Source organism: Perognathus longimembris, chromosome 7 (assembly GCF_023159225.1).
Source record: "Perognathus longimembris pacificus isolate PPM17 chromosome 7, ASM2315922v1, whole genome shotgun sequence".
NCBI lineage: Eukaryota > Metazoa > Chordata > Mammalia > Rodentia > Heteromyidae > Perognathus > Perognathus longimembris.
Window position 1 is genome coordinate 33,796,567 of NC_063167.1, and position 11,380 is coordinate 33,807,946.

The 11,380-nt window shown below is 41.8% G+C and overlaps 1 protein-coding gene across 1 annotated transcript in view; it reads right to left on the minus strand.

The window, feature by feature from the left end:
* Nucleotides 1-1,950, minus strand: part of Faf1 (Fas associated factor 1) — a 296,655-nt gene extending 294,705 nt beyond the window's left edge. The window contains exon 1 of the mRNA XM_048351276.1: nt 1,428-1,950. Within this exon, the coding sequence (XP_048207233.1) occupies nt 1,428-1,472 (45 nt within the window). The 5' untranslated portion in view covers nt 1,473-1,950. The remainder of the gene's footprint in view (nt 1-1,427) is intronic.
* Between the last annotated feature and the right edge of the window lie 9,430 nt (nt 1,951-11,380).

Below are 11,380 nucleotides of genomic sequence, written 5' to 3' on the forward strand. Positions count from 1 at the left end.
AATCAAAATACAAAAGCAGCCCACAATGGACTGGGAATGTGGCTTAATGGAAGAGTGCTTGCCTGGCATGCATGAAGCCCTGAATTTGATTCCTCAGTACCATATAAACAGAAAAGGCTGGAAGTGGTGCTGTGACTCAAGTGGTAGAGTGCTAGCCTTAAGCAAAAGAAGCTCAGGGACAGTGCCCACGCCCTGAGTTCAAGCCTCAGGACAAGAAAGAAAGACAGACAGAAAAAGAAAGACAAAGACAAAGACAGAGGACAAACCTCCTAAGGCTACAATATAATCAAAATGTAGATACATGTATATTTCCTAGTGTATCAGATACCACAGATTGGCCAAAAGAGCAAACTCTTGGAAATGGTCGTCCAATATTTATTTGTAAAAATAAGAGAACTTTTTGAACAGTGAGAAAGAGTAGAAAAGCCTAACAAAATCTCAATAAGGAAAAATAATACAGGCAATGCTTGTGATAAGTGATGATAGTGTTAAAGAGGAGAAAGTCTATCTATACTTGACAGTAGTTTCTAAGTTAATGCCTAATGGCTAAAAAAAATATTGCATTAAAACCTTTCCTTCACCAAACATCGAAAGGCAAAGATAACGTTCACAGAGTATAACTTCTAACCCCAAGTCCTTTCTGATACACACAGATTCAAAAGGCCTCCTTAAGATACTTACATGTCAGGGCCACTATATTTGGGCTCAGTAAAGGAATAACCTTTATTTATCATTTAAATTAGTCCTGGCAAAAGGACACCAACTAATCTATTCAAGTCTGAAGGGAAGGGGAATTCATGAATATGAATTGGTTATTGAGCTTGTGAATTCACTGCAGAAATACACTGGCATATACAGTCTTTTATCTGCCTCCTTATCCTCTTAGGCCCCAAAGACTGCATTAAGGCACTCAAAGCCTCAAACGCTTATTGTTCTTGGAAAAGGACCACGATGCCTGACGACCCTCACAACCTCCTTTTCCTCATTCTGCTTTTATTACTCTTAGATTCATACAATACACCACACCCTTAACACACACTCCACGCCCACACCTCATACATCACAGTGTCCGCATGGAACAACCCAAAACACCCCATTCTAAATGGCTCCGCACTGAAACATTCTACACATTTCCCCCTACAATTAAACAGTTCACACACATCGTAACCTTCCCCCAAAATCACGGCACCAGAATCCCCCACTCGACCCGTACTTGCTAATTCTACACACACCCAACAACAGCATGAGAATTGTATGGTCTCCCACCGCTCACAACACACACACATACACACACACACACACACACAAACGCACACACACATTGTCCACATACTATAGAAAAAGCCTAAGCTACAACACATCACAACCCTCGGGCACTCGGAACCCACGAGGCTAGAGGTGGGAGGGAACAGGGACAGATCCTTCACCTGAAAATCCGCCAGAATCATCTCCCGGTCCATGTTGGACGCCATGGCGGCTACCGAGTTGCGCGGCTCCGGGAGCGAAGCGCGCACCTGGAAGGGAGACGGCGCCTCCTGCGGCGACCGTGGCCACCGCCGTCGCTGCCGCCGCTGCTGCTACTGCTGCTGCTGTTGCCGCCGCCGCCGGGCGCCGAAGGGCTGGCGGGCGAACCGGCGTGCGGGCCGGCGGACGGGCGGGCCGGGCAGCGCGGAAGCCGCTAGGTGCTCATGCACTCGGTAACCTTCAAGCGCCCCGACCGCCTGCCCGCGCCCTGTGGCCCCCGAGCCGCAGCTGCCTCAACCGGGAGATGAGTCTGGCTGCCGGTCCGGTCTTCCTCGTCGCCGGCCAGGATGAGGGGCAGGTTGCGACAGAGCGCGCACCCGGCTTCCCTTCGGCGGCTGCGAGACCGGCGGGGGGAGGTCGGGGGGGCGGGGAAACGGAGCGAACCCGCGGACCGGCGGGCGGGCGGGCGGGCGAACACCACAGCCGCCTCCGCCTCCTCCGCTTCCTCCCTGGCCGCCGCCTCCGCCACTGGTTGGCCAGCACCAGAGATGTCGCACATTTTGCCTGTCATCCAGGTCGCAAAACGGTGCTTTGCGGCTGCCACGTGACCGCCCTCCTGTCAAGCGCCGGGCGCGCGCGACCACTGGGCGGGGACGCCGGCACCCGCCGCGGGGACGCTGACCTGCGGCTGCGGGGAGCGTCCAGTCCTGCCACAGGTTATTCCGGTTTGGGTTGAAGGCGTAGGCCTCGAGGTACCGCCTCTCCTTGGCTGCGGCGGGAGTCTGCTGCTGCGCCCCCCCGTGGTTAGTGACACACAAAACCGCACCTGGCCCGTAACGCCTACCACGCATCCTTGCACCCCGTCTAGCACCACATTCACCAGGGTACATTTCCTTGACAAAGTGCGGTCACACCCCATCCCAAGTCCTTTCATCTGCATCCTCAGACTTCAGTAACACAGTGGTACCGAGACTCCCTTGGTACACTGAGGGAGACAGCTGAAAAAGGTGAGAACCCCCATCTCAGATGGATGAGGTTTTTTGTTTTTTTAATTAGAGTTAAGGGAAAAATAGAAAGGTTTCTACTGCTGCCATCCCCACATCTACATTCTTTAAAGACCTGAAGCATCTTATAAATGGGAATAAAACTTGAGTCTACTTTTTTTGTTGTTCGTTTTGTTTTTCCTTGTTTTTGTTTTGCGCCGATCCTTACGATCCTGAGGCTTGAATTTAGGGCCTGGATGCTATCCCTGATCTCTTTTTGCTCACTCTACCACTTGAGCCACAACTCCACTTCCAGCTCCTTTAGTGGTTAACTGGAATAAGAGTCTCACAGTCTTTCCTGCTTGGGCTGGCTTTGAACCGCATTGCTCAGATCTCAGCCTTCTAAGAGTAGCTACGATTATAGGCTTGAGCCCGGCTTGAGGCTAGCTTTTAATATTCTGTGGTCTGTTTAAAATTCTTTCACAAGAATATATGTTAGGAGCTGGGAATATGGCCTAGCGGTAGAGTACTCGTCTCGCATACATGAAGCCCTGGGTTCCATTCCTCAGCACCACATATATAGAAAGCGGCCAGAAGTGGCGCTGTGGCTCAAGAGGTAGAGTGCTAGCCTTGAGCAAAAAGAAGCCAGGGACAGTGCTCAGGCCCTGAGTCCACACCCCAGGACAGGCAACAGAAACAAAAACAAATAAGCACCACATATATAGAAAAAGCCTGCTTTTGGCTCAAACAAGCCAGAGACAGTGTTCAGGCCCTGAGTCCAAGGCCCAGGACTGGCAAAAAAAAAACATTTTAAAAAGAATATGTTAGGATGCCATCAACTTATGGTCAGAAATTAACAGCCTCTCTGCCTAAAGCAATCAAAAACTGTACCATGTGACAGTTAATTGCCATTCAGGAAGAGTGACAGTGGAATATGTTCAAACATGATGTGGAAAAATACCAGCTTCTAGATTTTTAAAAGGTCAATACACTTCTTTGGAAAAATACATGAAACCCAAAACACGTGACATGATATTTCTGATTTTATACAGTAGAATTAAAACAGAAACCAATGAAATAATTTACAATCACGGCCTAAGCTTTATAAATTTGGACTGAATCCATGACCAGAAAAAAATCCAAAACTCAATTAAATGTTCAGTTCTCTGGAATGGAAAATAAAAAGGCATGCTTTTCCATTTTATTTTTTACTTATTTTATTTTTTTTCCAGTCCTGGGGCTTAAACTCAGAGCCTGGGCTCTGTCCCTGAGCCTCTCTGTGCCCAAGGCTAGACTCTACCACTTGAGCCACAGTATTATTTCCAGCTTTTTCTGTTTACGTGGTACTGAGGAATCAAACTCAAGACTTCCTGCATGCTAGGCAAGCCCTCTACCACTAAGCCACATTCCTAGCCCATGCTTTACTGTTTTAAGATCTCTATTTGCTGGCCGGGTAGCCTATTGATAGAGCACTTGTCTAGCTAGCATCCACACACACAAAAAAGTCTGTTTTCTGTTGTCTTTTTTGTTGTTGTTGTTATATTGTATTCCTGTGGTGCTATGGATTCAACTCAAGGCCTTGTGCATGCTAGGCAAACATTCTGCCACTGAGCTTTTATTAAATTTTTGTTATGTTTTTGCTATGATTGCGTGTGTGTGTGTGTGTGAGTGTGTGTGTGTGTGTGTGTATACCAATCCTGAAGCCTGAACTCAGAGTCTGGGCACTGTCCCTAAGCTGTTTTTGCTCAAGGCTAGTACTTTACCACTTGAGACACAGTTCCATTTCTGGCTGTTTTGATAGTTACTTGGAGATAAGAATCAAATAGACTTTTCCTCCTGAGCTACCTTCCTCCTCAGAGCTCAGCTCCTGAGTAGGTACTAGCATAAGCCACTGGCATCAAACTGCTATGCATTTTTTGTTGTTGTCTTGTGAAACTTGGGGTTGAACTCAGGGCCTCTTTACTGACAAGCATTCTACCACTTGAGCTATACTCCCAGTCATTTTTCTTTCTTTTTCTACTCTCTAGATAGGGTCTGCAGCTAAGTTTGCCCCAGCTGGTCCACAACTGACATCCCCCTGTCTCTACCTCCCAAGTAGCAGGGACCATAGACATATTCACCACACCCAGCTTTTATGTGTTTTCTTAAATGAAAATACTCTGGCCCAAACTCATAGAATGATCTGTGTTTGGTAAAATAAATAAATAAATTTTTTAAAAGCTAAATAAGGCATACAGTGATCTGTAATCAGATTAATCAGTGTCTCATTTAATTGCCATCCACAATTTGGTATAAAAAATGACTCATGAGGTGAAACAAAGTGCCTACAATATATGAGACAATTCAGTTTCCCCATTTGTATGAATCACTCAGAACAAAGCAGGTGAATAATTGCTTCTAGTGATGTGACTGGGATTAATGCAACCCTGAAAATGGGATTTTTCTCTTTATGATGTATGGGTGTCTTAAAACTCATTTAAACACTGTGTTGTTTCCTTTCTTCCACCTTTCTCTCCATCTGGAAATTAAAACAAGGTCATTATTCAGACATATGACTTTTAATGCTGCTTTCCCAAATAATTAGCTGTGGGAACTTGGATGAGTCGTTAAGTCTTTCTGACTTCAGCTTCTTATAGGACAACCAACAACAACAAAAAGAAACTTAAGCCAACAATGATTTTTGTCATTTCTAATCATAGCTTTTAATATTTTTTACAACATAATTAATGGTTTGGCAAATACTATAATTGTTTACATATGTTCTGTTTCTTTCCAGAGGTTGACAGTTTATAACTATTTTACTCTATGTGTTTTTAGATTCACCATAGTTCATATATAACAAAATCTTAGGTACATAATGGTCAATAATTTGAATGTATTCATTTTTACTGTATCTATACACATGTTACACCCACTTTCTCACTGAATCTTAGCTTAACAACAACCACTTTACAAAATAAAAGGCTGCTGTGAAAGGTTAAGAATTTTCCCAAGGTCATACTATAAAGTTAAAGATGTAGGATTTAAGTCTAGGTCAAAACCAATGTTCTTTCCAAGTACCTTGGTGGCTTCCCTAGCATGGATAGGGAACTTTTTTCTTCCAAGGGTCATTTGGGATTTGGATGTGTGTGTGTGTGTGTGTGTGTGTGTGTGTGTGTGTGTGTGTGTGTGTTCTAGTACTGAGATTCGAACTTGAGATCTGGGTGCTGTTGCTTAGCTTTTTTGCTCCAGGCTGGCACTCAACCACTTGAGCCACAGCTCCACTTCTGGCTCTTTGATGGTTAATTGGAGATAAAAGTCTCACAGACTTTCCTTCCCAAGCTGGCTTTGAACCATGATCCTCAGGTCTCAGCCTCCTAAATACCTAAGATTATAGGCATAAGCCACCAGTGCTTGCAAAGAGCCATTTGGATGTCTATAACATCATTGAGGTTCCATACAAAATTATCAACGAGAACACCCAATAAATAGCATAGGAGTCTATTCTGTCTTGTGCCAAATGATTTTGAGGGGCTCTGCAGCCCTAGATGTTCCCCACCCCTGCCACAATATCATCCATAAGTTTATACAGTTCCAGAAGAGATTATTTCTTTCCTATGATCTACTTACTCATGATTGTATTCTCTACTACAGAGAAATGAAAATAAAAATACTGAAAAAAAAGATAAAAACATTTTTTTTGTCAGTTGTGGGGCTTGAACTCAGGGCCTGGATGCTGTCTCAAGTGCTCTACCACTTTGAGCCACAGTTCCACTTCTGGGATTTTTGTTTGTTTGTTTGTTTGTTTGGGTGGCTAATTGGAGATAAGAATCTCAGGGGGATTTATCTGCCCAGGCTGACCTTGAACTGAGATCCTCAGATCTCAGCCCCCTGGGTATAATCACATATAGGTATGAGCCACCAGCATTATCCGTTTTTTTTGTTTTTTTTTTTTAGAGCTGAGGGTTGAACTCAGGTCCTTGTTGGGCAAGTGCTCTTCCACTGAGCACTTTTGAGAGAATTTGTGACAATTAATTGTCTCAAGCCAAGAGATATGATGAAAAGGACCCATATTTCTAGAAATGCGGAGAAGCATGAACAGTATTTTTTTTTTTTTTTTGCCAGTCCTGGGGGCTTGAACTCAGGCTCTGTCCCTGAGCCTCTCTGCTCAAGGCTTGTATTCTACCACTTGAGTCATAGTGCCACTTCAAGCTTCTTCTGTTTATGTGGTACTGAGGAATCGAGCCCAGGGTTTCATGCATGCTAGGCAAGCACTCTGCCATTGAGGCACATTCCCAGCCACACAATAAAAAACTTTAACCTATCTATTCTCAGAGTTGGTCTACTGTAATAATTCATAGAGCTCAGCCTAAAAACTACAGATCTTCTATATCCTTTGTGTTCTTTGGTCTTATAGTTACTGCTTTAAAATGAATTTTTACTTTTATCTTTCTTTCACATATAAGTAATACTTATTTGTAATTATTGTAATTACCAAACTTTTATTTGAAATCATTTTGGTCTTGTAAAACAGTTCCAAAGATAGTATAGAATATTACTACATATTCTTTTTATCCATCTTCCTCTAGTAGTACCATCTTATATCTAATAGTCCATCTACCAAAACAGAAGGAATTAATATCACTACAACACTGTTAATTTAATCTAGAGAATTTACTCGGACTTTTACACTTATGCTCTTTATCTGTTTAAAGATCCAATGCCACAATGTCTAGAATGCCACATTATATACAGTCATGATGTCTCTGTATTCCCTTCCCACCTCTTAACAGTTTCTCCATCTTGACACTTTGGAAGAGGCTGGAATTTTATAGAATGTCCTCCAACTTGAGTTTGTTTAATGTTGTTGCCTCATAATTAGACTAGGTGTATCCTGCATGTGTTTCATGACTTTAATTCTGACACTCACATCCAGAGTTCAAGGCCATCCTGGGCTATATAAGCAAGACTCTATCAGAGAAAAGAAAAAAGGGAAAGAAGGAAGGAAGGAAGGAAGAGAGAAGAGAACTATGCTAAGTATGGAATTTTAAGGGCAAATATTATCAGGGTGTCAAAGTGGGCTGCCTGCTGGGCACAGGTGGCTCACACCTATAATCCTTGCTAAGGAAGCTGAGTTAGAAAACAACCTGGGCAGGAAAGTCCATGAGAATCGTATCTCCAATTAACCACCAAGAGAAAAAAAAAAAACTGGAAGTGAAGCTGTGGCTCAAATGGTAGAGCACCAGCCTTGAGAAGAAAAAAAAAAGGAAAAGCTCAGGGACTGTGCCCAGGCCCTAAGTTCAAACCCCAGGACCAACACAAAAAAAATGAGAACTATGGGTCTTTCTCATCATACTATATCACATCGGGGCCATAGGTTATCAACATGACTTATTATTGGAGGTATTAACTTTGATGAAGGTAGTTAACATTATCTTAAATCAACACTTCTGGCTTATAATGTAATTAAGAGATTAATGCTACTACAGGATTAGAACCCTAAAGTACTTAAACATGATTTAATGTTTAAGAGGCTGATGGTTTGTCCTGAGCCCTTAAGGAATAAAACATGTATAAGATTTGGGCCTCCAAGATCTGAGATGTCCACTACCTGGCTGACTTTAAATCACAATCTCTATCATCTTTATTTCCTCACTGATTAAGGGTATTTACCTCTCATAATTATAAAGATTAAGTAATGTGTGCCTCATATTTTATAACTATGGAATACTATACTATTACATTTAAACTTTTAGTTGCTTAGTAAGCACTTCTTTACAAAAGAACGTTCATAAGTGATATGAAAGCGCATATGAAAAGCCTGCTTAATCTATAAAATCAAATGTCAACACCACAAGTATAAGTGACAAGAGCCCCTCAAAGAACCAGTCCCTTTCCTTTCTACCTTTATCTATAAATTTATTGAAGAAGACTTCTACAAGGAAAGGGGTGACATTGTCCAAAAAGAAATGGAATCATTAATTGACTTATATAACAGTAACTTCTCTGTACATCACCTTTATAATAACTAAAAAAAAAAAAGACTTCCAGATTAAAAAAAAAATCTCTAGGGCTGGGAATTTGGCTTAGTGGTAGAGTACTTGCCTAGCATGCATGAAGCCCTCAGTACCACAAGCAGAAAAAGTTGGAAGTAGTGCTGTGGCTCAAGTGGTAGAGTGCTAGCCTTGAGCAAAAGCAGCTCAGGGATAGTGCTTAGGCCCTGAGTTCAAGCCCCAGGATTGGGAAAAACAACAACAACAACAAAAAAAAAAACCTCTAATAACCTCATTTACATTTCTAGAAGTTAATCATTTACAAACTGCACATTTGCATTAATAAGGCATAAGCATAAATATTATAACTATCACATTCCTAAATCTTTTAAGATAATTATGAATTACTAAATTATAAAAGTTCCCGGGGCTGGTAATTTGGCTTAGTGGTAGAGTGCTTGCTTTGCATGCATGAAGCCCTGAGTTCGATTCCTCAGTACCACATGAACAGAAAAAGCTGGAAGTGGCACGGTGGCTCAAGTGGTAGAATGCTAGCCTGAGCAAAAAAAAAGCCAGGAATAGTGTTCAGGCCCCGAGTTCAAGCCCCAGGACTGGCAAAAAAAAAAAAATTTTTCCCATGACTGTTATAATAGCCAACTGCAATCAATATCATTACTATGTTTAGAAAGAAGGCACTAGCTTCAGTGTAATAGAATATTTAACTCTGAAGCTTTCTTGCATATCATATTAGGGTATGTTTACTGAGGAAAAATATTTCAAATCTACTTCAGTGAACTACATGTCAAGGAATAATAGACGTTTTACCTGGCATATTAGGTAATGCCCATTTTTATTTTCAGAACTCACGGGGTTGAAGCAGGAAATGGTTACATAATGAGACACTGTCAAAGAAAAGAGAAAGGAAAATGTTGGAGAGTGGAAGAAAAGGGGATAAGAAAGGAAAAGAAATACTTAGATTTCTACTGGTGGCACTTATACTTTTGGTGGGATTTGAGGTCAGGACTTCATGCATGCTCTCTACCACGTTAGCCATGTCCTCAGCCCACTACTTATGGTCCCTAAACTAGATTGTAATCTCTCTGCTGTTCTAGCTTACACAAAGCAGAGTAAACTTTATAAAGCACCAGCAAATATGGAGTTACAAAAAGCAAAAAAATCTAAATAATTTTATATTTTAGTAAAAGCAACTGAAGTAGTGATCGTGGGAAAGCCAGTACATTGTTTTACTCTTGTCTTGGTTTTGTATTCTTTTTATATGGATCTCCTACAGTGCTTAGGACCTCCAAAAATCCTTATCCAGAAGGCATGGTGGATGCATGTTTATAATCCCAGGAAGTTGAAGCAGGAGACACACAAGTTCAAGGCCAGCCAAGCATACATAGTGAGTTCCAGGGGCTGGGAGTATGGCCTAGTGGCAAGAGTGCTTGCCTCGTATACATGAGGCCCTGGGTTCGATTCCCCAGCACCACATATACAGAAAATGGCCAGAAGTGGCGCTGTGGCTCAAGTGGCAGAGTGCTAGCCTTGAGCAAAAAAGAAGCCAGGGACAGTGCTCAGGCCCTGAGTTCACGGCCTAGGACTGGCCAAAAAAAAAACAAACAAACAAACATAGTGAGTTCCAGGGCCTAGATCCAAAAGTAAAAATTTAGTCCAATTCAATGTGTATTTCAAATTACCATAAGTTGTTTACTCCATTATTCGGCAAAATTATTTTGTTTCATGAAAATTATAATATATATGGCTATTTTTTTTTTTTGTTGCTGCTGGTGGTGATGGTGTTTGTTGCAGTCCTGGGGCTTGAACTCAGGGCCTGGGTGCTGTCCCTGAGGTTATTTTGCTCAAGGCTTGTACTCGAGCAATTAAGGCACAGCTTCACTTCTGGCTTTTTGGGGAGCGGTTAATTGGGAAGTTCCTGCCTAGGCTGACTTGGAACTACACTCCATAGACCTCAGCTTCCAGATTAACTAGGATTACAGGCACGAGCTACCAGGGCCTGGAAATATATCCCTACATAAGTACAACTTGATTCTTCCTCATTACAGTATTTTCTGTAAGCAAGAAAACTTAATAAATGCTAGGCCACAATTTTATTTACTTATTTATTTGTTGTCAGTGTTAGGGCTCAAGCTTGGGCCTGGGCACTGTCCCTGAGCTATTCAGCTCAAGGTTAGTGCTCTACTACTTGAGCTACAGTGTCACTTCCGGTTTTCTCCTTGTTAATTGCAGATAGAAGTCTCTTGCACTTTCCTGCCCCAGCTGGCTTTGAACCATGATCTTTAGATGTCAGCCTCCGGAGTAGCTAGGATTACAGGCTTGAGCCACCTTCGCTTGACCCTAAATTTTTATATATTGGATTCATGCTAGTTATTGCTTATCAGTCAGTGTTACTATACCATCACAACTTAGAGCTGTACTATGCACTTGGATAGTTCTCAGAATAATCACAAGCAAATTACTATTATTGCTATAGATGATTCCTAAATGCTCTGCTTGAAATGTCTAAATATGTGTAAGAAAAAAAGTTAATTTTTGTGTTGTAGTCCTCATCCATTTACAATTCAGCTAGTTACTTTGGAAAAGAGTCCTGGCTATTTTATGTTTTACTCAAAAATTCAGTTTTTAAAAAAAAACACCACCACCACATTCTTCCTAGTTTTCTATCTAACAGTCTGTTGCTAGATAATGATCCAGATGTTGCTGACATGTTTACTTCAAGGAGCTAGGTGCAGATATTGCTTGAGGATATATATGTCACTGGCTGGTTCTTATTAGAAAACTTGTCATTTTTTTTGTTTGGTTTCATTTTGGCCACTGGGTGCACCATACAACCATATATGCAATAGCATGAATATATAAAAAGCCTCCAACTCTCATACTGCTAAAAGAAAAATACAAAAGTAAGGAAAATTGGTGTTGGTTGACTGAAATAAATGGCTAAAA